Consider the following 26551-nt stretch of genomic DNA (forward strand, 5'->3'; position numbering starts at 1 on the left):
TGCTATGATGAGAAAAGGAATGGTTTAAATGTTATTGCAAGGAAAATAACATCCCAAGTTTTGAGTAAAGACTATGGTTGTAAACCGGGTTTTCAGAGGCGACCTGACTTGCGCAGTCTTTGTCTTTACATAGGCATACTTTATTTTCGTAATTGTAATTTGACCCTTCAGACCATGATGATGGAGCCAGCTCTTCCTCCCACTGATCCTGCTACTGAATGATATGTAACTTCTCACAAGCTCCCTGATGACTAAGAGCTGTGAAGAGGGTGCCTGGTTAGGCTTGCCGTCTTTCCATTCCCGGAACAATAGGTGATGACTTCGTGGTGGTGTTCTGTGATTCACCCTGTGGGGTTTGTCTTGAAGCCCGTCTTGTGGTGCTTCAGAGTGCATCTTCCTTTGATGCCACCAAATGCTGTCGTTTTCCATCATGTTGCAAGTCAGTACAATTTCCTGTGAACAGCACTTTCTGAACTCCGTTAACAAGGGTTTCTCAATAATGGAAATGTGCTGTTTAGGCACTGAAACAGCTGCGATGCTTTTGTCAAGGATGCATCTTTACCAAAATGACAAATTAAAGCCCAAATGCTCTGCTTGGCAACAGTTGGGTCAAAACATTTACGTCATTAGTTAGAAGGAACTGAAGGGGGAAGAATTTACACAAATACACAGCATCGCGGACTCAACTTCATCTTGGAAAATGCAACTGAATTCTTAAAAAAAATAAAAGGGAGGGCAGCCCTTAAGTGGGGCCTGCCAAGCTTGTCATTTGCAAGTAAATCAGAAGACCATCACTGCAGGAAGGAGAACCAGTGAATAGAGTTGCTTTGTCATTCTTTGATGGGCCCCACACTCAAGCCTACTATTAAAAATGAATGCATTCAAGAGGCTCTGCATTAAGAACATAAACAATTAAGGGCACTTGAGTTGCTCTGCTGAGAGCTGCTGCGAAGATGTGCGAGAGCTTTCTCCGGAGACGCAGGCCCCTGCAATCTGCCTAGCGAGGAGCCAGAGAATGGGAGCAATTAGTGTTGCTGTCTCCGCCCCGGCAGCCTTCAGCAGGTTTTTATTTCCCTTTATTTTAAACCCTCCATGTTTTGAGAGAAACCAGGAGTGTGAAAGGTGAGCAGGGGCAGGAGAGAGCCTGGGGCCAGTCGGAGAGAGCTGGGATTTAGGATGCTGCAGGAGCTGCCAACTGAGGGCGAGAGGGAACAGGAAAGTTATGATCTGCCCGTAATGGCGACTTCTGTTCTGATTAATTGAGCCACTGACAGGGTTCTGTCATCTGGTACTCTCTGCTCTAATCATCAGGTTGAAGAAAGGGCGAGATTACATTGCCGCGGGTGGATTCATTTAAATGAATATTGTTTGAGGTTTCCTGCGGTAGACAGATGGGTTCCTCCACCCCCGGTGTGTGTTCTTGCCTTGGTCCTGTTTTGTAAAAATGCGTGGGAAAAGGCAGTCATCCCTCTCTGTGGCAAGGCTTTGAGGAGAGGCAGGCCTGACCTCCCTCCTGCTTTTTCTGACCCTGGGCAAGTTATTTTAACCTCCCCATCCCGTCTCTAAGGGCACCTGCACTGATTGACGCTTAGAGCCTGGACATAGGAGGACCCGGTGTGTTAAGCAGTAGACGCCACTGCTGCTGTCCTGGTGATTCAGTGACCCCAATTCTCAAAGTGTGGCCCCCAGTCACCGCACATTACCTGGGACCTTGTTAAAAATGCAGATGCCAGGGCCTCAGACCTGTTGGCTCAGAAAGTCTGGGAATGGGCCCAGCCGTCTGTTTCCCCAAGCCTTTCAAGTGGTCCTCATGCACTGTGATGTTTGAAAACCACTGAGACTGTCATGACCATTATAGGCTCAACTTAAAGAGACTCCAAGTCTTTTTTGTTTGGATTTCCCCAAAATTGTGGTTGGTCATTTATTGACGTAATTATGTTCTAAACAGAAATCCACTCTGATGCGTTAGAATTTAAGGTGAAATTCCCTTTTAGTGAGTGTGCTGGGGAAGCAAGGTGCTGGATGGGAGATACTCTGGTGAGTAGCCAGAGTTCCCAAGGAGGTCTCTTGGCCAAGGAGACTTTCCCCTCCTGTAAAGGGGTTGGGGGACTACTGGGAGATTAATTGCGGAGTTTTGCAAATACCATTTTGGATATGCAGTTTTATTCAGACATCTTAGAGTTTCTTTATGTACCTCAGAAGTCATCTTCAGAAAATAGAGATGTGTTTGTGGGTGTGTTTTGGGGGCCTGTGCTTTACCGGTGGGCCAGATTGCCTGATGTTAGGGCTGACGCACTGATGCTCTTTGCCTGCGAGGGGGAGGGCAGAAGCGCAGTTTGGCTGCTACTTGTTTATTTAAGGTTTGCAGTTCATAGCTGAGGCTCCTTATAAAATGCCTACTCTGCCTCCCAGGACTTCTGCCAACAGCAGGAAGGGTACAGTGACCCTGTCATTGACAGACTGGGACCACTTGTGGTGGTACCGTTGTTGGCCGAGGGGTGACACGGCCTTGGCCTTGTGCTGCCATGGGCCAGTGAGGGCTGAATTGCTTTGCAAACGAGGCTGGGTGTATCAGCTTTGTTTCTGGGCTGGAGTAAGTCCCAGTTTCCCACTTCCGCTTCCTGGTGAAAGGACTGGGCAGAGAACAAGGCTTCTCATCTTTATGATCCTGGGCAAATCATTTCCTTTAGGCATTGGCTTCTCCATGGGTGGTATGAGGGTTGTAAGAGGGCTGGGTAGCCAAAGGGTCTCGAGGTTTGCCAGCATTGCTGTGACCCAGTGCCACCATCAGTCACAGTAGTGGGCCTGGCCACCCTTTGCTCCCTTCCTCGTTTAATAATACATTCAGACAGTAAATCAAGGGCAAGCAGCATCTACAAAGGTCTCTGGAAGCGGGTGGGGTAGGGGGAAGAAAAGGAATCTGATAACCCTGCCACCCTGGGATAATCACTGGTTTTATTTGGGGTATCAAATTGCAGCGCTCGGTCCCATGCACTTGTTGTTAAAAACACACACACACACACACACACACACACACACACACACACACACACACACACACGCGCAGAGTCAGGAGCACCACAGCTTTGTTCTTCCCCTCCTGCTTCATCTAGTAAAGGTGTTGGCCATTTAAGCATCATTATCATAAATATGACTTCAGTGGTGACTTGCCATGCCTTTGGATTGATGTCGTGTATTTAACCGTTCTCCTAGTATTAGCTGATTTCTCAGGAGGGCAAATGTTAAGTTTTTCAAAAACTCTGTGGAGGGTTGTGATGTGCTGAGCTCCTATTCCATCTTCACCTGGCTTTTTCTCTTTTGCTTTGAAACTCGTGCTGCCATGAACAGCTTCATGCATGGAATGCTTTTCATTTGAACTATTTCCTTAGGATAAATTCTTAGCTGTGGGAAGCCTTACCAAAAGGTTTGAATAATTTCATGCTCTTGAAACACATTGCCCAGTTGCTTTCCAAGATGACTGTCCCAATTTACTCTGTCATCAGTAATGTACGAATGCTCCCTTTTCCCAGAAGACGCATCGTCGTTGGATTTCATTATTTTTTTTCAAATAAACTAATTGAACTGGTACAGAATGACCTATCTTACTTACAACATGTGCATTTTATTTGGTTGCTGTTAAGGCTGAACCTTTTTTCTGTATTGAAGGCTGTCATTTCAGACACTGAACCTTCTAGTCAGAAGGGATTTAGAGATTATCTGTTTATTTCCTTTTGTGTGCTTTGTTTTCATGTTCTTGCCCGTTTATCTGTTGCCAGACACTTCTTACCAGCTCTCCACTGTGTTTTTCTCTTGGCCTCCCACTTGGCTCAGGGAAACCAAAAGATCAGTTTGCCAGCCGTCAGCATAAGCGGCATTTTTTTATGATCCATCAATTTGCAATTTAATGGTGGCGGAGTTTCCCCTCCCTAAGCTGACTTTGGGCCAGGTGCCATTGGATTGCTTTGAGACCCATGGGCAGCCCTCACCCTGTTGTGAGCCTCCAGCAGCCTCATTATGCATTATTCCGTGTGTAGTGGAGAAGTGGGCAGACGTTGGGGAGCGGGCTGGCCCCTCAGTCAAGTAATTAGATGAGGTAGGAGGGGCATGAAAAGGTGGCAGCCGAGCTTTTAGGAATCATAAAATCCTAAACCTTGCATTTAGATGCCCAGAAGCACACAACTTCAGTTTCAGAGCTCTGCACAGCATACCAGGCTTTGGGTCATTGTTGGCCTTTGAGGTTTTCAACCTGTTTAACTCAGAATGTACGTGTACCTGAGTCTTGTACTTGTAAGATACGATTTCTCACTGTTAACAGAGCCTTATTCCGACACTGTTTAGGAACAGTTTATCTGGTTACATCTTGGGCACTGTGTTTAGGGGGTGTGGGGATTCAGTTGTAGTTCAGGGAGGCGGTCCTTTGAAAGCACCGTGTGTGGAATGTGTTCCCTGGCGTCGGTTTTGGTGGGGAGGGTGCAGCGAGGAGCTGTATCTGAGTCTCGGTAGGAGTCTTCTCATGTTGAGGAGGCTTTATGCTGGAAGCTGTTAGGAAACTGTACAGAAGCTTCATGTACAACAAAGTGATTTGAAAACTGTAGTCTTAGTTTGCCAAACAACAGTAAATGCCGTGGAGGGTCCTGAAGGGCCTGGAGCTTGTTTATTGGTGGTCCGGCTTTGAGGTAGGCCTTGAAGGGCTCGGTTGAGTGCCAGCACGAATAGTACCGCTGGAGTTTACACGTTCGCTTCCTTGATTCTGATGAAACACTGAAGGAGGTTGGTGATAAGAGACCCGGGGCTCAGCGGCTGAAGTGACCTCACCAAGGACACCCAGTATTAGTTTGCTGAGGTGCAAACGCAACGCTTTGGGTTGATCTTAGGGCTGACTCTGTTACTGTGAGCAAATCAGGGAGAAGGGGGTTGGTATTGACAAGGAGAATAAAAGCTGGTTCTTGACAGATAATTTGGACTCCTGCTTCCGGCTGCCTCGGTGGCTGGTGGCTGTCCCTGAAGCAAGGCTGGGGCCTTTCCCAAGCTGATTAAGTTTCTGGGCACAAAGGTTCCACTTGGATCTGGTTTGGGGGTAGCTCTTTAATGCTGATGTAATGTTATTGCCTTCTGTGGTGTCAGAAATGCAGACACAGGGATAGTTTACTGCTCTTAGCAGGTACCAAGTACGTCTTCATCATTGGGCAGGAAAATGATTTTGAGGGGGAAGATACAGTTAGCCTGCAGTTTTTCTCATTGGAGTTGTCTAGTCTTTGGAAGAGGTACAGGGCCATCTGAAAAGGTTATGAAACACCTGCTTAAGCAGGGTCAACTATCCAGTTTAACCCGCTTGCAAACTGGAGTCAGGAATAGAAGCACAGCTGGAAAAACATGAGCACTTGCTAATTTGCACTAAATTAAAGGTCTTATCAAAATACCCTTGTGTTGAGCAAGAGATAACAGTAGAGAATCACTGTTGGCCACTATGCTGCCACCCAGACTATTTTAAGGGCTGGGGAAAACGTTTCTGAACCCTTCCTGGGCTGGTGGGAGTGTTTAGAACTCACAGAGTGCTGTCAGGAGGCCGGTTGCATCCTTCTACTGCCAAGCGGAGCAGCTCAGAGAATTTCAGGGTAAACCAGAGGTGAGATTTGAATCTAGGCTTCCTGACTCAAAAATCAAGCTGACTTGTCAGAGGATAGTTTTAGGATTAGGGTTTAGACCTGGCAGAGGGAGGGGACAGCTGGGATCAGATCCTTCTCTGTTGTTCTTATTTCCAGTTCTTTTCCAGACTATTTATTTAGAATTCCCGGGACAAATTGTATGGATTTTGATGTTTCTTCATCAGTTTGAGCTTTGATCTTTCGCCCGCATCCTCATGTTTTCAGTGTTAGCTACTCTAACCTGGTTTGTACTGTCCGTGCTTCAATCTGTGCTTCTTTTATTTTGTTTTTGATAACTGTAATATTATTAAAGGTTTACCGGTTTGTTTCATTTAGATCAGATCTTAACTGTCCCCTGACAGTCACGTTCATGTCTACCTTGAAGCCCCTCTATGAAATAACATACAGTTATTAAAGAGGAGATCATTTTTTCTTCTTAAACTAAAATCAGTTCGTTCCGTCTAGGTCAAGTAATTAAGTGTAGAAAGTACAGCCATAGCAGCACTAGAGGAAAATTAAGAGTGGCATCTATAATTTTGGGATGTTTTAATCCTGACCAGGAACCTAGGATGAATATTCTTTAGTTGGACCACATAAAAACTTCAAGTTAACACATAGCAAAAAATCCATAAAAAGCAAGGTGGCACGGTGGAATAACTGTGTAAAAGTTTGTATGTGTCGTATGCAAAGAACTACTACAAAAGACAAGGATGAATAAATGCCTGGGGCAAAAAAGAGAAAGGAAATATACAGTGGGCCAATCAATACAGGAAAAGATGTTTAACTTCAGGAAGAATCCAAGTAATGCAAATAAAAATGAGGTCATTTTAAAAATCTATTAGATGGGTAAAGATTAAAATAAAAAGGTCAATAAAATCCATTATTGACACTGGGTGTGGGAGCAAGTACCCTCCTAGACTGGTGATAATGTAAATTGGTAAGTGTCTCTGCCGGGCAGTTTATCAGCATGCATTACAGTTTAAAATATGCATGCACTTTGACCTAGCCATTTCACTCCTAGGGGCTCCTTTCAGAGATCTAGGTAGAGGGCTATTTGACAAAGAGTTTGTAATTGTGGAAAATTAGGTGGAACATAAATATTCCCTGATATCAGGAGTGCTCAGACACCCTTATGCTTGTGTAGGGGAATGTATTGATGATGTCCTTATTCATATCTTTATTTATTGAGCAGGAGGTTGTCCATGACACGTCTGAGTGGAAATAACAAATTATCATCAAAAAGCAGTATATATAGGGGGACCCTTTGGTATCAAAGTGTCTCTCTCTACTCTGGGCTTGTGCACACATAACATAGTGAGAGCCTGGAGTGCTGCTTCCCAGAATCACTAAATTGTTACTCATGGTTATCCCTGGATGGTGGATTTAGGATTATTTCAACTTTTTTGTTTATTTCTACATAGCATACATCTGTGTGTGTGTGTGTGTGCTCAAAGGGAGCATGTAGCATTTTTAAAATTGGAAAACTCAAAAAGCATTTAAAGATTTTTTTTAATTTTTGAAGACAGGGAAAAGTAGAGAATGCTGTTGAAACTTAAGGAAGATAGAAAGTGGGGAGCAAGAACCTGAGGAGGGCAAAGGGCATCCTTACTTCTTTACATCTACCCAGGTATATAGTGCAGAAGAATCTATTGCAGAGGAAGGGGTAGCCTGCCTGTGCTTTCAAGGAGAGCCATGACCTTGAGTTAGCTTGAGTGGGTGGCTGTGATCAAATGAACTGGGTGGGGCTGACACAGTTCCGTGTTTGCACCTGGTACAGCTGCGCCCTTTTTGCATATACGTATCTGTTTACCCCACTTGTTCAAGCAGGGTCTTGGGTCTGTTCTCCATACTAGTTATTGGTGGTCAGGGAGAATTGAGTTGCACTGGCCTAAATCTAATCCCATAAAACCAAGGGCTTGTTGCTCAGTTAACTGGAATCATCTCAGAGGACAGAAGGCAACCCTTTTTTATGTACTTGATTATGCAGGTCCTGAGGTTTCTACTTTATCTCACTTATTCCATCCTCTCTTTCTCAAGGGCATGGGCTGTGCACTTCATAATTTTCTTCTTGTAATCCTTTTCATTGTCTAATTCAGTAATAGAGGCGGCATTAGGAAGCATTGACAGAAAATTATGAAATAAATAAGGTCAATGTGAGACCCTTCAGAAGACTTTTTTTTTAAGCAGATCTGGTTCTTCAGAGTTAGAGGAAAGCAGGGTTGCTGTGCATTACTGGAGGATGTTGGAGGTGGGAAGGGCGGGTGGATCTTACCCTAGGCTGGGAGCAGGGTCGCCTCCCCCCGCCGGTTTGTCCCTCTTGCAGAGGGACTACTGTATACCTGGAGCTGAGCAGGGACTTTTCCTACTCTCTCTGGAACAGCCTGGGCTGCAGACACTCAGGACACATTTTCCTAAGTTCAGTGGAACCGTGGGCCCTGTCAGTGAGGTCCTGGCATTGGATGCTGAATAGTGGTGAAACTTTACAGATGTACCCAGAATATCTCAACTCGACTGTCACCCTGGACTTGAGTTCTGTCTCAGCAGTGTTTTCTAGGCCTGTTTGAAATTTTGAGACTTGGTGAAGGCTTACGGACATTAAAGCCCTGTTTCGATGGTGCAGGAGCTGGGACAAGTGGGAAGGAGGTCTTCCTCTCCCTCTCCCTCTAGACCTCATCCTGAGAGCCAGACTGCTCTGACAGTGCTCCCGCTCCTGCTCTCTGGGGTTCTGACTCCAGTTTGAGGGAACTTGCTGTAGCTACATCAGTGTGCCCTGGTACGTCATAATTGAACAAGTGTACGGAGGGGTTGGAAATCACCAGGTTAAGTGATTACGTAGCCCTAAACCACGTAGATTTTCCGACTCAATTAAACTACCCATTATGTCTTATTTAAGTGACCAATAAAGCGTGTGATTATGTCTTACTTTGCAAGTGGGATTAATATCTCCTGTTTATCTCAAGGTAGATACTGCTCACATAACCTGGGAAACCAGGTTACGCCCTCAAGACTGAGGGAGCAGAGGACTCAAGTTGGGTACGAAGGTTTATCTTTCTGAACTGATTATGAAATATACTAAACATTTATATGGCTTTGTCTTTATAGACTGAGATCGCCAAGAGATTGAATACGATTTGTGCACAAGTCATCCCGTTTCTGTCTCAGGAAGTAAGTAAAACTGTTCAGCTGTTAAAGTGCAATTATGTTGCTTCTCTGTTTGCAAATTAGCTGGTTTTAAGATGTTAATTTTATCACAAGGAACAAGTGTGAAGAACATCTGTTCCAGCTGAAGTGTGTAAACCCCTTGCTATTCCAGCTAGCAGATTCTGAGGGCACACTGTGGAAGTGGTGACGGTAGCTCAACCTTAAATTAATTTTTTTTCCTGTGGAAAACTGCAAAATGACCATCAAGCAAAAAACATCTCTTTCCTTAGAGCAGTAGTATAAGCTTGACAGCTACTGATGATTCCAAGCGTCCTTTCTCTAGAGAGCTTTTCTTATGCTGCGTTTTAAAAATGGTTCCATCAGGGTCGACTCAACCATGGGAACAGGTATTGCCTTTGTCCTTCTACATCAAGTAAGGTGGACTTAATGCTGTCCCTGGAGAAAGTGGAGGCTGATACCCTGAAGGATAAGAGCGTTCATGTTAACGTCTTCACGTTCCCTTAACTTACAGAGTCATATACAAATGTAAGCCCTTTCATTAAGTTATAAAGTCATAGAAGTTGAACCTTAATATTTTGCGAAGGAAAAGCTCTTTATGTGAGTAATCTCTGAAACTGACTCAAAACCCGGTATGTTTTCGTTCTGCCTTGAAGTTTACCTTAACTTTCAGGTACAAGCTAATAAATGCAAAGCTGTGTGTTTTCAGTGTGTGCAGGATGCGTGTGTCTCGAGGCCTTGGTGCTGGAATGCCATGTCTGTTCTCACTGGCATCTGCTGCCCCATCTCTGCTACTATTACAGCAGCCTTTTCCAGCGCAACATCTACTTGATGTTACAGTTTAGATTTGTTGGCCTTTTGAAGCGGGTTGTTCGTTAGACTTGTAATCCTGGTCTCCTTTCTCTTGTGTTTGTTTTCATTTGTGGATAGAGCTGGGAGGTAGGCGGGCTGTTTCCAGCCTGTGTGTGATCTCTGAGGCGGGGTTCAGTTGCTCCCTTTTCCCTGTTGAGGGTGAAACATCTAAGGGCTGAAGGAGGAGAGGAATTCCTGGAGTTTCCAAAACCAGCTGGTGGCTTCAGAGTTGTTGACCAGAGAAGTGATTGCAGTTTTAATGTTTTAATTTTCAGTATCGAAATGGGTGTTTTTAAATGGCTGTAAACATCTCCTCCTCAAACTTAGCATAGCGAACCCCTCCTGAGAGCCAGGGTGATCTTCCAAATCCCACACTGTTTGTTTTCTAAGGCCTCAAGTTACCATTTTTGGTGTCCTTTTTTGACTTTCCATCATCCCGAGCCCCAAATTCCCAGCAGAAGTTAAGCGGTAACTGGTGTTGGTTAGAGATTATGGAAGCATCCCTCTGTTTTTCTTTCCCAGTTGTATGCGTGTTTTCTGTGAAGTAACACGTACTCTGGAAACTTCACACTCAAATCCACTTTACACTTCAGTCTGCACCGCGTGTGGCATTTGTCTTATTGTCGGAAAGGACAGTGACATTCTTGGCTGCCTTGCTAACACTTTTTCTTCTTGTTTTCAAAGCATCAACAACAGGTGGCCCAGGCTGTGGAACGTGCCAAACAGGTGACCATGGCAGAGCTGAATGCCATCATCGGGGTACGTGGCCTACCAGGTCTACCTCCTACAGTGTGTATAACCAGCTTTCATTTCTTCTTAATTTGCTGACTTGATTGATACATAAAATGCTGTGTAGCTTAACTTTGACTCATTTGATAAGCGGAGGAGGGGGAAGTGGTTTCAGGTATGCTGAGGTGTGTAGGTAAAGCATCAGGGAGATGGTAGAAACATTTTGACGAGGGGAAGAAAAATCTTCTTTTCAATGGGAAAATAAATGTAGTTTATCCTGCTCTCTTAGATTAAAGCTTTAGGTAAGTGTTTTAAGTTCGTACTTTCCTTCCTTCTGTCATGTAATGTGAAATCTCACTGAGGTCAAGACATGTCTGGGAATGATTTCATTTGGTTATCTTTGGCCTTTTTGTCTTATGCTTTCCTCAGGTATTAGAACCTGTGTGTAACTGTTTTGCTTTTCTTGTGCCTCCTTCATGAATTTTTAAGTGGCACCCCAATGAAAAGAAAGCTCTCTTGCCAATGAAGAAGTGATGATTGTCTGCCCTGGTGCCCTCTAGCCTTTCACCAGGTTTCTGCTCTCCTGGGTTGAGTTCCATGAGTGCTCCTTGCTGGCGACTGGTTGTCAATCACAAGTCATTTGCTCGGCATTAATGAGCCTGGTGAACCGCCCGGTCCGTCCCTGCATGAGTTCCTCCTCCCCCAAACCCCCCAACTGCAGGATCCTGGGCAGTTCTCTCAGGTTTTCTGCCCTCCCAGCCTAAGCGAAAGAAGTAGCTGAAACGAGGGACCGTCCTTTCTGATTTTATTCATCTGTGAGTGCCTTGAGCAGATTCAAATCACTCATTTATCAATTTATGTTAATTGCTTGTGAGAAGATGCCCTGCTGGTCTTTATAGTTCCCCCAGACACTTTGTAATGATAATTAGACATGCTGCTGTACGGATTAGGAGTGCCATAGTGCAGTGACGGCCACAGACAATAGAACCAGTTAATCCATCAGGGTTTAAAATTACATCCCAACTGGAGATGGAGAAAAAACATAAGAGCCAAGGAGGATTAAAGAATGAGCCTCAGCTTGAAAACTCTCCTTTCATCAGTTTCTCAATTGCAGACCTGCAGTCGGGTTGCCTGTGGTAAGCTATTGGCAGTCAATTAGGTGAAATAAACTGGGAGGGTGACCTTCATTTCCTTTTAATAGCTTTTTCCTCCCTGAAATGGGGAGCTTCAGTGGATTTTCAGCTTAAATTTTATTCAAGCTGCTTTATTACACTTGACAGCTTAGCTCTGCATAAACAATTCTCCCCTCCTCCTTTTCCCCCCCCAGATCCAGGCTCTGCCTCTCTCCCCCTGAGTATCACATTTTTGACTGTTACTTAGTGGGCTCTCTAATCACATTCAACAAAAAACACAATTACATCTGCATTTGTCGGCTGCCTTCTGTCCCCTTTTCTTGTGTAATGAATTGCTTTATTTCAGAGATCAAATCAAATATTCACTGGTACTTTTGCATGTACTGTGTTTGATTAGCAAAGACTAATAGCAAATTGTGCTTGTAGCCCGAGCTCAGAATTTTTTAACCCAAATGAATGAGGATGGAAAAGCCTGTTTTGATGAAAGGAAAACACATGCAAAGCAGTTCTCAAGTACCCAGTTAAACTTTGTGGAACATGTTTGTTTTCTGACAGGCTCTAGATTTTTACATACCATTTCTGGATAGTAAAACTCTGTACTTTCGCATCCTCAAAGGCACTGCCCACTCCTCCCTATCGGAAGGGAGGAAGTTGTGTTAACCAGATGTTTATAGGTAATACTCATTCTGAGTTGAATCAGAAAATAAAAATAGCAGGTTGTTTTGGAAGGGCAGATGAATCGCTAATTTTATGAATGGCTTGAGTCCAGGAAACATGTTGTTGAGATTATAAAGGCAGATTAGCTCTGATAGCTAGGAACAATAACCCAAATCAGTGAATTGGGTCCTGCGCAAGACTTAACTCCAATTGCGTATCTTCGGCATTCTGGCATGTGCGGCTTTTATAATTGTAATTTTTGGATCAGTATATTAATTTATGTCAGCGGGCTCTTTTAAAGTTTGCAGCAATCAATAATTACCCTGCACCATAAGTTTCATGCTCTGGCATATGCTTGATTTTTGCTTGAAAGGAATTGTGCGCGTCCTGGAAAATCGAAGCAGCATAAAATTGGGTTGACAATTCAGTGGACCTTTGCACCCCTTCATTGAACATGCAGTGTGTCAACCTGTCTCCCCAGAGGGGAGGAGGCTCTGGGAGGCTGTCTGTTCCTACAGGCGGCAGCTGCGTGCAAAGTAAATGCAGCCTAGTTTGATAGCAGCTGTCAGTATTGTTCAGGGACCGACTTAGGGTAAAGAACAATGGGAGAGGCCACGCTCTTCCTCTGCATCGACTTTCAGGCTAAGAAAAGAAATAGTAATTTAACGGTTTAGACATCTATTACAAGTGTGAAAGATCATGAAAGAATACCCTTTAAAATGCAAATGAGCCTAAACATTCTCAAGGTACAATCAAGGAGCTTACTGCTTGCTTGACAGGGCTAAAGATATTTCTCTTTAGCAAACCTGGAAAAAGTTAAATCTTCTCAAGGACACCTAGCTTCTAGGTAAGCTCAGCTGTGTTTTGGGACTGTGGATGCTCTCTGAGTGGGAAGAGAGAGGTTATATTTTTTTCCGTTTTTTTGTAGAGTGAATTAATGGTGCCTGTTTCTCAACGGCATAGAAAACTGGGTTCTCATATCTGACAGAACATACTGAATTTTAAATCGTTTCCACCACGGCACCTGCCTTCAACTTCCATGGATTACTGGTATTTAAGGAAGATGAGCTTCTTAGGTATTTGATATTTGGAGAGACTACTGAAATATTTTTTGTTACACCTTTTTTAACAGTTTTGACTGATAGCAAAATTGACAGAATAACTGCAACCCTACTTTTTGAATTTTGCTTTTTATAAGCTGTTTTGCTGTTAAACATGTTACGTTCTTGTAACAGTAAAAGATACTTAATAGCACAGTGATCTTAATAGGCACAGGATTTATTTGGTTTGGCACAAGCTCACTTGTACTTTAGAAAACAAATTCATTGCGGGAAAGGAACTTATTTATTTGAACCTTGATTTTTTTTTTTTGTTTTAAACATCGGGATAGTCTCCATAATTTAAGCAGCATTCCTCAAAGATTTATTTTACAATTTGGAATGCTCTTAAAAAGCTCAAAACAAATAGAATATTGACTGATGTAACATTTTATTTGTGGGATAGCTAATGTCTACCTGAAGGCAAGGAAAATTCACTGCAGGACCCTACAGGATCAGCCCCCCATTGTAAGTATTTGGGGAGCTGGGAACTAGGCACTCTCTACCTTCTCTGAGACTAAGTAATTGATTTTGGTTGAGGTTCAGTTTCCGAATAATTAGTGTTATTTTAATTGGGTTTATATCACATATAATTAATATGTATCATAGAAAGGATATATAATACCTGTGCACACACGGGTTTTTTAAAATGGATGTGTGATTCGGATGTGGTAAAATGCAAGCTCTTGAGTATACACTTTGATCACTGATAGACGCGCACACCCTGTAGCCCACTCTCCCCTTGGTGCAGACCATCCTGCCACCCCAGGAAGTCCTCTTGTTTCCTACCCCTTGAAGAAGGATGGTTGCTTTTTTGATGAAAAAGTGAAAGAATAATCAGCAGAGTGCAATTTTCTTTTTTAAAGCCAACAGTTGCATAGTTATACATCTGTTTCTAAGCCAGTACCTGCAGACTAACTTCATGGTGTTTTGTGCTTATCTTTCTAAGACTGTTTGCATTGTGTTACGTTGGACAAATCCTGGGCCTAGAGTCAGATGCACTTGGTGGGGACACTCGGCACTGCCACTTCTTAGTTTTGTGACCACGTACAACTAGTAACCTCTATCAGCATCCATCTACAGGTGGATAATACCATTTACCTTGCATGGCTTTTGTAGGGGTAAGACCTTGACGGGCAACCTTCACCCAGCACAGTGGTCCTGACTCCCTGAACTGCAGTTTTGTCTGCCTGGTTTCTCTCAGCGCCTGTAGTGGCTCTCTGGGTCCAGTTGGCCAACTGCCTGTAAGCAGCAGGTCACCTCCTCCTTTGTCTTTTCTGGTGATTATGTGGATGTTGGTGTTCAGCTTAGACCCAGCCAGATGCTCTGCCCCAGCCATTAAGTTGTTGTGCTTGAATGGCTTTTAATAATGACACAGCAGTGCAGAAGCACTGCCCATCAACTCTTGATGAACAGATTTCAAGTTCCAAACCGGGGGGAAAAGTTAAGTTTGAGAACAGATGGAGAGAGATTTGAGAACCAGAAATGTGAGGACAAGGCATCACTGACTTCTTTACTCTGCATAAAGTGGAAAGGGAACCAGGCCTGTTGCTGGCACTGAGAGGTGGCAGGAAGCCTGAAGAGGTGGCCAGATGACCGGCGGGGGTGTCCCTCCCCTTCCACAAAATGCCAGATTTCTCATAGCTTCCCCAGTGCTTGTTGGATATTAAGAGAATTTGAACTGTCTCCCATAGCAATGCTTTGAACTTCAGGAACTCGGGAAATCTGGGGGTTAATGTAACCAACCGTGTTTGTTCTTTCTCATTTATTTGGATGTAGTCTGACTGACTTTCCGTGAATGTAACTTCTGTCAAGGCCTGTCGGTGGGGCTCCGGTTTGGGGCTCCGGTTATTGGTCAGATGTGTATGTTCCTGTTTCACTGGCAAATTTATAATTCTCTATACTTTAAAACAATTTAGCATGGAATAAAAGAAGTCTCAGGTGGTTTGTGGTGTCTGACTTTGTATGTTTGTGTAGGGGATGGCTGTGAATACACACTCCTGGAGTGTCTGTAGAAGGAGCCTTTCTGGCCTTAAGAGATTGAGTTGTAGACCTAACGGACTCCCCATTGTTGCATGAGATGATTGGTTTAAGGATTAGCAAAAATGTTGGATTATTTTTCTCCTCCGGCTGTAGCTGTCAGCCATCTATAGGATTGTCGTGTGTGAAGTTTAAGAGGATGAGGTTAGCCTCTTATTCTTATGAGTATGCAGTTAATCCCTGGAAAGCCCATCAGTAACCCAGCTGTAAGTTCCTTTATAAAACAAATTCGCACTCGGAGAATAATGCATAGCCTGCTATCAAAGGCAGTAAATAAAACGATGACAACAAACCTGGGTCTTCCAGCTCTACCAGCTTCTGTTTAGTGACATACCTGCCACTTAAATTCCAGTAGTCCAGCAGCCCTTATATTAATTTCCCAAAGAGATGGTGCAGTGCTGCAGAGACGTCTTTTATACATTCTGCATCTCCTTTAGTTCAAGCTAGTTTTTTACTGAGATTGCAGCTAGGTATCTCTGGCAAGCGCAGAGCTTGGCTTCAGCATCTGGGTTCTTCTGAGTAGCCAGTGTGACTGTAATTATTAGGAAACTTGCTGAAGCATCGTTTACTTGTACACAACCCCGTATATTTTCACATGATTTTTACTTGAATTTCTGAGAAGAAGACATTATATTTTTCCTCTTTTCAGAGGGAGAAAAGAAAAATCTTCCAAGTAGAAAGTAGAGCATCTCATTTTAGGAATTAGATCTATGCAGTTTTCTTTAATTGATACATGATTTATATACCATATCATTCACCCTTTTAAAGCACACAGCTCAGTCGCTTTTCATATATTCACAAACTTGTGCATCCACCACTACTAATTCTAGAACATTTTTATCACTCCAAACAGAAACCCATAGTCATTAGCAGTCAGCCCCCTGGCAACCGCTAATCTTTTCTGTCTCTATGGATTTGCCTGTTCTGAACATTTCATATACATGGAATCATATAATAGGTGACCTTTTGTGTCTGGTGTATTTCACTTGGCATAATGTTTTCACAGTTTATTTGTGTTATAGCACGTACTTCAGTCCTTTTTATTGATGAATAATACTCCATTGCACCAATATACCACACTTGTTTATCCAGTCATCGGTTGCTGGTCTTTAAAGTTATTTCCACCTTTTGGCTATTATGAATAATGCTGCTGTGAACATTTGCATACAGATCTTTGTGTGTGGACATGTTTTCCTTGATCTGGTATTTGTACCTAGAAATGGAATCTCTGGGTCTCATGGTAACTCCGTTTAACTTTTTGAACAACTGCCATGCTGTTTTCCAAAGTGGCTGTACCATTTTGCATTCCCCCAGCAGTGGATTAGAATCCCAGGTTCCCTACTTCTTCTCCGACACTTAACCATCTCTTGTTTTGATTCCGGCATCCTCGTGGGCGAGATGTGCTGTCTCATTTGTGGTTTTGATTTGCGTTTCTCTGATGGCTGAGAATGCTGAGCACCTTTCCATCAAAACCTTATGTGGTTTTAGAAGTGGATCTACCTAAGGAAACATGGCTTTTCAGAACTTACGCTAGCTCAGGCCTTGAAGTCACAACCGAAAAAGGCATCCAGGGCAGGTGGGACGAATAAATGAGTGGCGACGCAGAGTGAGTTGGCCTGTGTGGATTAGCAGAAACGCAGAAAGAGTAAAGATGAGTTTAGATCCATTTCAGAGCTTCAGGCCTTCCACAGGCCGTCTGTTTGGCTGCTGCATTTCATTTTCTGTGCTCTCCTGCATTGAGATGGGTCGTTTCAATGGATTTATTTTATATTATTTTTTTGTCTTCAGATGGCTTGAGAATTCTTGGCCCCTGCCAGCAGTGTCTGCCTGTTTATCACCCTGGACCCCGTCACGTGGGAGGCCATCCGGGGCGGTTCTCAGATACCTCCCACACGAGTGTCCTTGATGTTACGACTGCCACAATTCTCTTCCCCGCTTTTCCCACTTGTTTATCGTCACATTCCAATTTTCTTTTTCTGCGCTCTCCCAAGATAAGAGCTGAGTGTTTTAAAGAACAGAGAAATTGCAGGAATCAAGGAAGAGTGATTTAGAGAGAACAGTCAACAAATGCTGCTTTTCACTTTTTTTTTCCTTTTTAAAAGTGCTTAAATACCAAGTGCTATACATGCCACTATACTGTCACGCTTTTAGCATTAGAGATGCTATTTTGGGGCCTGGTTTTAGTCTGGTTGGATTCAGTTTGTGATCTGTGTGACATAGTTTTCCCAAAGGTTATAAAGTGGGTTAAATTTCAGAAGTCCACGTTGAGTCAGTGGTTGGTGATAAGGAACTTGGCATCTAGTCGGGGTGAGGGGGAATTGTCTAGGCAGCTCTGGGGTGATGCACCGTGTGCTACACCTGTTTTAGAAACAAAAATGCAGAAACCACTGCACCATTATGTTAAAGCTGTGACTGTAGACAGCAGAGTCAGTTTCATTAGAGTGCCATAATTGACCCAGGCTGCACTAGGTAAGACATGAATTAAAATTCTGAACGTGTGGCTGTTGTTTGACATGGATGAGGTTATTTTATTCCTTGTGGGTTTTCAGTATCATTAGCTCAGGGTTTGGTGTTTGTTTTACTTGTCTCATTCCCAGCCCGTTCAGATTGTTTGGGTAAGAACAAGTGCATTTATCTCCTTATCCCCCACCCTGAAGCTTTCCCTAATCACCTTTAAGGCACCAGAACAGTGTGTAAGAGTTCCCAGGGTAGCTCTCCCCCAGACTGTTTTGTAAAACATGAAGTTTCTGTTTGTTTTATTTGGAGTTGTTAGCGGAGTCAGCATTAGGAAGCAGATGCTCATTTTTTTGAGTTGTGACAAGGTACTCAATAGGGAAGGGACAGTGAAGAGTGGAATATTGAGACATACTTTCAGTTTTTAAACAACAATTTGGGAAGTCCTTTGGCATGTAAGAACATGGCTTCTAATGTAACGCGACAGAATTCTAGCCTAGATCTAGACCCAGGTTTCTCAGCCTCAGCACTACTGATATTTTGGGCTGGTGAATTCTCTGTCGGAGATAGGGGCTGTCCTGTGCATTGTAGGATGTTTGTTATCAGCATCCCTGACCTCTACACGATGCCAGCAGCACCTCTGCCTCTTTCCCTCCCAGTTACGACAACCATAAATGTCTGTAGATGTTGCCAAGTGTCCCTGAGGTGGGGAAAGGGGTGTCAAAATTGCTCTGTTTGAGAACGACCAGTCCAGATGGATACATATTGCCAGAAACCACCATTGCTCATCAAAAATGCCTTTTCTGATAGCTTTATAAAAAATGATTTTGCTTGTGTGTTCTGTGGTGTATAAATCTACAAGCACTGAGTTAAAAAAAAAGTTTACTAATTAGTGCAAGCTGATGAAGGAGTAGAAGGTTGAATTTCCCAGCCTTGCTGTCATGTTGGAAAACATTTCATAGTTTCCCTGGTGATAAGGGAAGGTTTGGGTCTGTGGAGGACGGATGCATGTGAATTCCCCTAATTGGCAGAGCCATTAGTTTTTTTGTGGTGTTGCTGGCTGTATAGCAACGTCAGGATCTCTTTTGTCCTAAAATATATTTCTGAGTAGCATTCATGTTATTTCCTTTTGGTGAAAGTAGTGAAAGTAGACTGTCTCAGGTAAGCTGTGTTGAGGAAAAAAAAGTTCTTTCAAGGACACGCAGGGGCGAGTAGGCTGCCCTTTTGGAGTCATTTCTTTCAGTCCCTTAGATGTGGGCCTTCTGTTTATTTCAAGAAATGTGCTATCTTAGACACAGCGCTTCTTCTTTGTTAAGCATCTTCTACTGAAGAGAAGCCAGACTTCTCTCTGTTTAGGCTTGATTCTTCTTCATCAGCTTCCTTGGGAGAGACCTAGAGCAAGATACTTTCCTTTTTCGGATGCAGGGTACTGGGAAGTGGGGACTGGAGAGATGGCCTTCGTGAGTCGTTAAATCTAAGACCAAATTCCTATCTGTCACTGCCGATGAGGCCGCATGTGAAGGTGGTTCTGTTTCTGAGTGCATGTGTGATTGGTGAAGGCAGATTGCCTCTGGGTGTGCAGTATCGCCTGCCCTCAAGAGTATCTCATTACCTGGGACAGGAGAAACGTGAGGTCTTCAGTGGAGACAGAGATTGCCCTCTCCTTCCCCTTGCTTGGGGAAGCTAGGTCTGTAACTAACTCCCTGTGAACCTGACGGGGCTGCTGGCGTCAGTTTTAGGTTTACTGGGTTTTGTTTGTTTGTTTGTTTGTTTTTAAGTTTATATTTTCTGATGGGGGAAGTAATTAGGTTTATTTATTCTTAGAGGAGGTTCCGGGGATTGAACCTAGGACCTCGTGCATGCTAAGCATGTGCTCTACCACTTGAGCTGTACCCTGCCCCCTGTTCTAGGGAATGAAAGGTCTGTAGTCATCAGTCTGGCTCTGAGCCCCCCAGCAAGTGGCTCTTTCATCTGCGACACGGGAACCGTGATGCCACCCTCCTTCCCTCAGGTGTGCTCTGAGCTGAGGCCAGAGAATGAAGCTGAAAGTGCTGTCTGGGAGTGCAGGCACTGCAGGCGGGATGGGGAAGGAGGAGGTGAGGCAGCGGCGTCAGCATTTCCTGGGTCCGTGGTGTCTTCAGTAGCTGTGATTCATCCTGTTGCTACCTACCTGGTGCTCCTTTCATTGTGATAGGATTTTGCTTTTAAAAAAAAAAAGTAAGAAGAAGGAGCTTTCAAGATGGCCAAGCTAAGGATGGAAGAACCCAGTTGCCTCGAACAAAGGACAGTGGGCTTTCTCTTCTGGGGGTCTGGAGAGCTTGAGCAGGGTGGAGGTGGGAGTTGCCCAGGCCAGCAGGCTGATGGATGGCCCTGCTCGGAGCTAGTTGCCTAAATGCTGGGTTTGACTGTGCAGGTCTGCTTCACAGCTGTGACATGTTATGTTACAGTCTTTCTTTTCAATAATAGATCAGAGAATGCTTTCCACTTCATCTTTTGAAAAACCAGGTTGGGTTTGGCAGAAAATCTACTTCCTCCTCGAAAATCCAAATATCACCTGAGACTGCCTCTGCTCTGACATAAAAGCCCACGTCTGAAGTCGTCTTTTGGTGACTCCATTGTAGGGGGGGCGGGATTTGGGGGGGATCAGGGGAGGTGTATAGGGTGGTGTCCTCCACCCTGTAGTCAAATTCCTTCCCCTCCGCTTAGCCTCTCTCATCTTCTGCTAATCAGTGCCGCGCTTAATTACCCCGCTGCACCCACTTGTGTATGCATCACTGCCTTTCCCGCCAGAAGCCGGACATAGCTCTTACTCTCCAAGTAATGATAGTAATCGCTGGTAGGGCAGACCTGTTCCTCATCCTTCTCCGAGCTCAGTTCTTATGGCAGGTGTCTAGTTCCTAATTAAGTGCTAATGAGCATGCCCAGTGGACCGTGATGCCGCTGCCAGCTCCTTCGGTTTTATGTCTTGCTATTGCCGAGCTCTTAAAAGGTGACAGAGCAAGAATTAGTGTCTTTGGACTGACAGGAAGGTGATTGTATGTGTAAAGAGATTGTTATTAGGATCCTCGGATGGTGAATGAGTAGTTTATAAATACTCTCCAAGAATACTGTAAATGCTGCAGGCTCTGACCTCTCCCCCTTTTCCAATTTCCCTCTAATAAGAACTGTGCTTCCTTTGGAAGGAATGGAAGTTTAAAAAGAAGGTTGGGTACCTAAAGATTTTTTTTTTAAGATACTAGGTGTGGTTGAAAGTTTACTGTAAAATGACCGTAGACGCTGATTTCTGCCTTTCAGAGGCTGTTTTCTCTTGCTCTTGAGAGCCAGAAGCATGTTTAGGATTCAGTTAAAAATCGGTGGTTGGAGTGGAAATTACCGATGATGTGGTGTGAAGATCTCATATATTCAGTCCACGTGAAGGGGTCATAAATAAAACGAGTAATTGCGTACCAGGCAAGTGAGCACAAATCAGAATCTTAAGAATTTCCTAACATTGCACCTTAGAAATTGAGCTTTAATCGTTTTTACTGTCTCATCCAAAACGAGTTTTATGTTGGACAGCTGAAATGTGGCCAGATTTATGGCACAGGGGCCATTTCTCGGATACTTTTTCATTTCCTACAACATGGCCTTAAATATAATATATGAGAGCAACGATGCTTTTTAACGTGAACAGATTTATAACTCTCCTGGAATGGGGTAAGCAGTAGAGGTGAAGGCATATGGGAACCGGGACTTGGTCATTGTGGTTGGAGTTCCACACGGCTGGTAAGACTTTTCCTCGGCATGGTGCTTGGCCCCTCAGGGTACTGGGATTTTCCATTGTGATGTGGAAGAGGTGGGTTTGGGGCGTGGGGCTCAAGAGAAAGGAAGGGAGAAACAAAGTTTTGTCTCTGAGGTCTCTTCCAGCCGTCACATACGTGGCTCCCTGAGCCTCCCCTATATGTGGTGGTACAGTGACTAGAGCCCCGCCACTGGGATCCTTTCCACATTGACTTCACTCCCCTCCTGCCTGGGGGGAGAAACTCAGTGCCTTGAGCCCTGCACCCTTCTGTGAAAGGTTTCTTCCATTCTCTGAGGGCTGGATGAACTAAGGACACGAAAGTGTGTAAGAGATGCTAGTTCTTCCTGCTTTCTGAGTGCTGTTAATTAAAGATAATATTTTAGTTTTGTCTCATCCTATCACTGTGGTAAGTGAATGCAAGAATGCTAGGGTGAAATGGAGTCACCTAACCACTGGTGACTAGTTGAAAAGATAGTTTCTGTACTGTAGGGCGTGTATCTGCACCTCCTCCATTTTAACCTTCCTGCAGTCAGGATGAGTCCAAAATCTGCAGCATCTTAGATTCAGTGACACACTAGATTTCATCCCTGGAGGCGGTTAGAGATGGAACTAACAAACACATGAGATCTTACTGACTTATCCAGGCTTGCTAATAATAACTCAGCTATACTCTCAGGTGATAGAGGCCAGAAAGTGACAGTGTCAACCTGAAGATTATATTTTGGGAAGATGATATTATATCAGGTAACTGAGCAGATGAAAAACCTTTGATGGACTGAAGGTGCTAATCACATTTTTTTCTCCCTTTCCTCCCTCCGTCTCTCTCTTTCTACTCCCTGTGTATGACGAATCTCCTGTTCTGTCTGCTCCATCGTCTCTTGTCATGTCTACTCTCCCCCCGCACCATGCTGCCGCCTCCGCCGCTTCCTCTTCCCCCCCGCTTCCTCCTCCTCCTCCTCCTCCTCCTCCTCCTCCTCCTCCTCCTCCTCCTCCTCCTCTTCCTCTTCCTCTCCCACCACCACCACCAACAGCAGCAGCAGTTGCAAGCTCAGCATCTTTCTCACGGCCATGGACCTCCAGTGCCCCTCACACCGCACCCTTCGGGACTTCAGCCTCCTGGAATCCCGCCCCTCGGCGGCAGTGCTGGCCTTCTGGCGCTGTCTAGTGCTCTGAGTGGGCAGTCTCACTTGGCAATTAAAGATGACAAGAAGCACCATGATGCAGAGCACCACAGAGGTGAGAGGCCGGGCAAGCCAGATTAGGACCTTGTCCTAACACTCTTACAGTGCTGCAAAGTTTGTGCACCGCTAAAGCAAGCCCCAACCTATACAGAGAGCAAACAATGAGCTAAGAGGAACTGTCGCAAAGCTTGGCCACTGAAACACAGTTCACCCTGGAGGTTTTCCGGGTTTAACGTGGGCATCTGTAGATCCCCGATCTCTTTAGATTGCAGGCATCCTGACATCTTGGCAACTGCCTCGTTAATGCCAGTGGCCTGTACCATATTATGGAAAACTGTTAACTGCTTAATTGGGTAATTTTCAAAGAAAGTAATGTTGTTAAATGGGGCGAAATAAGAAGTTAAATTTGAAAGTGAATGTGTTCAAATGGAAGGTTTGATAATTGCATCTGTTACTGCTTAGTTTCATAGGCTTTAATTCTAGTATGCGTTAAATATTGGGCAAAATTGCACTTGACTAATTTTTTGAAAAAAGAAGTAATTTATTCTGTCAAGAAATTTTAAAAAAATAGGCTTTTGTGTATGGTTAAACTGTAAATCTTATGTTTACAAAATACTGTAATTTTCAGGAAATCACTGTATTAGGAATGTGCAATGACTTATATAAATAAAAGCCATTTTTAAAACTGTTTGGGGCTTGTGTTCTAATTATTCCCCCCTTTTTTTTATTTCTGTTCTTGCCTCTGTGTCTGAACGGGCATGTCTGTGCGTTTCTTGGTAACCTCGGGAGCAGACAGAGAACCGGGCACAGTAAGTACCCTAATGCCTGCTGCACATGAGCACACGTCCCCCCCACCCTTGCAGTGCCCCCTCAGCTGCCTTTCTGTAAACACAGGCACAGACACGTGTATTCTGCTCCACCTCTCTCAGTGACCTGGTTTTATTCTTCTTTCTGAGAAAAAAAAAAAATATATATATATAGACTATCTCTTTCCCTCTTGTCTTTTTTAATACAACTTCCATCAAGATGAGAGGGACGTAATTGGAGGCAAAGCGGTTTGCTGTAATTACGAACTTGAAAATACACTTTGGTCTGTATGTGCCTCAAACCCATTTAAAAAATACATTTATTATTGCACTTCGAGGCCAGGTTTACCTGTGAAGAGAGTATTCACTTTTATCTTAAGTTAGTTCTTCAGGCAAGAGGTCACAATCCATATGTGAAATTGGCTAGTATTGTGTTATTTCTACCTAAACCGTTCATTATCCTCTGCAAATGCATCTTAGTTGCTAGGTTTCCATGTCTAATTTTCTTGTCATAATTGTCCTTGGAATGTGAGCTTGAACTTCACATTAGTCCAAAGAGCTGAGTGAGGAAGCTCTCAAAAACAAGGAAATTCAGTGCACAGGGGCTCTGTGCTTCTTGAGTTCGTTTTTTCACCAGCCAAAATCTTATGTATTTTACATAATGCACATTTGAGCTGTACAGGTATCTGCTGGTTACTGGCAGGGAGACCTGTCTCTAAAATGCGTCTCTCAAATGTCATGGAGCAGATAGAGTGAGAAATTGGTCCCTTTTCAGCTGAAATAACCTACAGTATTTGCCTCCTTCCCTCCTTTCTTTTTGAACATGGAAATACTTTGACCATCTTAAATCTAAATATGGTAAAAAAGAAAAATGGGATACTGAACTTTTAAATCTATCCTGTTACTTTCTTTGCGTCTAGGGGGAAGATAAATCAAGTTGAGGTTTTTTCTGCCCCCCTCTCTTCTGTGTAGAATAGTAGCTGTTTTTAAAATTCTCTTTGAGACAGAGCTTGGTATATTTTATGTATCAGGATGTGTTGGGAAGAATGGATAATGGGGAAAAGATGGGGTAGCTAGTTTTGAAACTCTCGTACTACAAGTTTTCTCTGGAAAATATTGAGAAGAGAAAAGAGAGAAAAAATTGGAGCTGCCATGTTCATTCAGTAGAGCATCAGATTAAAACCCGAAACCAGGACTGGAGACTGGAGACAGCACAGGTGATGCTGGGGATGCCCGTGTCCTTTAGTTGGCTGCATGTTTTCACTTACTGAATTTATTCTAGGTTGGAGACTTTATTTTTAATTCAGCTTTGTGTTCTCAGTACTACTGTTTCACCTTAAGTCACTGTATATTTATTGAGTACTGACTATGTGTAAGGTAATATAGGAAGTGTGTCTGCAGCGAGGGGTTTGCAGGCACATGGAATACAAGCCCTTTCTCAAAGAACCAAGGAAAGGCGACAAAAATACTAGAAGGTATAAGACTGTAGAACGTTTCAGCAAGAGTTCTAGACAGTTACGGAATGGATACCACGGCGTATACCTCTCTGAAAGACCAGTGGCAGGTTGTAGAGTTTGCACAAGTAAGCTTGTAGAGGTGTTGTTCCATATGTCTGTGTGTCTGTCTTTCTGAGTATAATAACCTATATTTTTGGCTGGAAAGTGTAATCAGGAACTTAATTGACTGGAGACATGAGGGTGGAGTGAAGGATGAAGAGTTGTACCCTTAAAGAAGTACAAAATAGTTCTTGAATTTCAGGCAGCTGTGAGTTGCTTTTAAGTCCAGTTAATTAGTAAGTGCATGCATGCTAAGTTAGCAGTCAGTGAACAGGTCAAAATGTGGTAGATACATTGCCTAAACCAGTCGATAAAATCATATAAAATACATGGTTACGTGATCTTATTTGCATGTCTCATTTTTCACATCAAATTTTTGACAAGTCTTGATGATCATTACAATGAGTATTTTCAGAATAAGTATATATACTGAGTTTCTTGCATGTTGCTGAAAACTCATGGTAATGATGGTATAAAATGGGGAAACTACATTAATTTGTAATCTAAACATTTAATTCAGTCTGTAGAGAGGAATTAAATTGTTCACTGTCTGTATAAGTGGGATTTTGCTGCAGTTATATAAACTTTAACAAGCTCTCTTCAAACTTTGTGTAAAATTTAAATATGACAGGCAGTTGGTAATGAGATGATGTGTATTATTAGTGCCTAAAATACTGTAGTATTTACCTATTTAATAAAGTGCTTTGAATTATGAAGTTGAATCTTGGCAGATAAAGTCAGTTGATTGCTCTGTAGTGCTGTTGGTTCTATTTTTATTTGTTTTTTTAATTTAATGAGGGATTAACAGCAGTCACTACAGGGCAGTGATTTTCAAACCTTACGGTCTCTGAGTCTTTATAGCCATAAATTAAAATTATTGATGACCCCAGAGAACTTTTGTTTATGGGTCTCAAATATTTTGAAAATTTTTTGGATTAGAAATAAAACAGATTGTAAAATCACTTAAAAAGATAAAGAGCTACTTAATAGCATTAACATAAATAACATTTTTAATGAAAAATATTTTCCAGAATAAAAAATTGTAGTGGAAAGGGTGGCTTTGTTTTTTGCACATTTGCAAATGTCTTTAATGCCTGACTTGACAGAGGATAGTTGAATTCTCACCCGCTTCTGTGTTCTTCTGTTGCCATACATTGTTTTAGTTTAAATATTGGAAGAAAATCTGCCCTCAGAGAGCGAGCCACGGGGTCCTTGGACCAAACTCTAGGAGCGTCTGCCTTAAGTAAGACTAAGGAGTTCTGAAAAAATTCTAGGCTGGCACATAGTCCTATTTTTTCCTGCTCTCCTTTCTATGTTGAACAGACTTTTTATATCAAGTGCAAAAATCAGGAACTTATCTAGATCCAGAGGGAATGTGGGTGTGTATGGATTTTTATCTGTGAGTCTAAAACTGGTTCACAGATAGTTTATGTTTACTTATTTTCAGTGACAAACTATTCC

General features: G+C 43.3%; 1 protein-coding gene across 4 annotated transcripts in view; it reads left to right on the forward strand.

Moving 5' to 3' along the window:
- TLE1 (TLE family member 1, transcriptional corepressor) overlaps window positions 1-26551 on the forward strand; it is an 81310-nt gene that overhangs the window by 17007 nt on the left and 37752 nt on the right. Inside the window, exons 5-8 of one of the 4 annotated variants that reach the window (XM_032476224.1) lie at window positions 8748-8810; window positions 10341-10445; window positions 22579-22783; window positions 23521-23537. In XM_032476224.1, coding sequence (XP_032332115.1) covers window positions 8748-8810; window positions 10341-10445; window positions 22579-22783; window positions 23521-23537 — 390 coding nt within the window. The remainder of the gene's footprint in view (window positions 1-8747; window positions 8811-10340; window positions 10446-22578; window positions 22784-23520; window positions 23538-26551) is intronic. The other 3 variants (XM_032476225.1, XM_032476226.1, XM_032476227.1) reach the window with 3 other exon arrangements.

Source organism: Camelus ferus, unplaced genomic scaffold (genome assembly GCF_009834535.1).
Source record: "Camelus ferus isolate YT-003-E unplaced genomic scaffold, BCGSAC_Cfer_1.0 contig299, whole genome shotgun sequence".
Classification (NCBI taxonomy): domain Eukaryota; kingdom Metazoa; phylum Chordata; class Mammalia; order Artiodactyla; family Camelidae; genus Camelus; species Camelus ferus.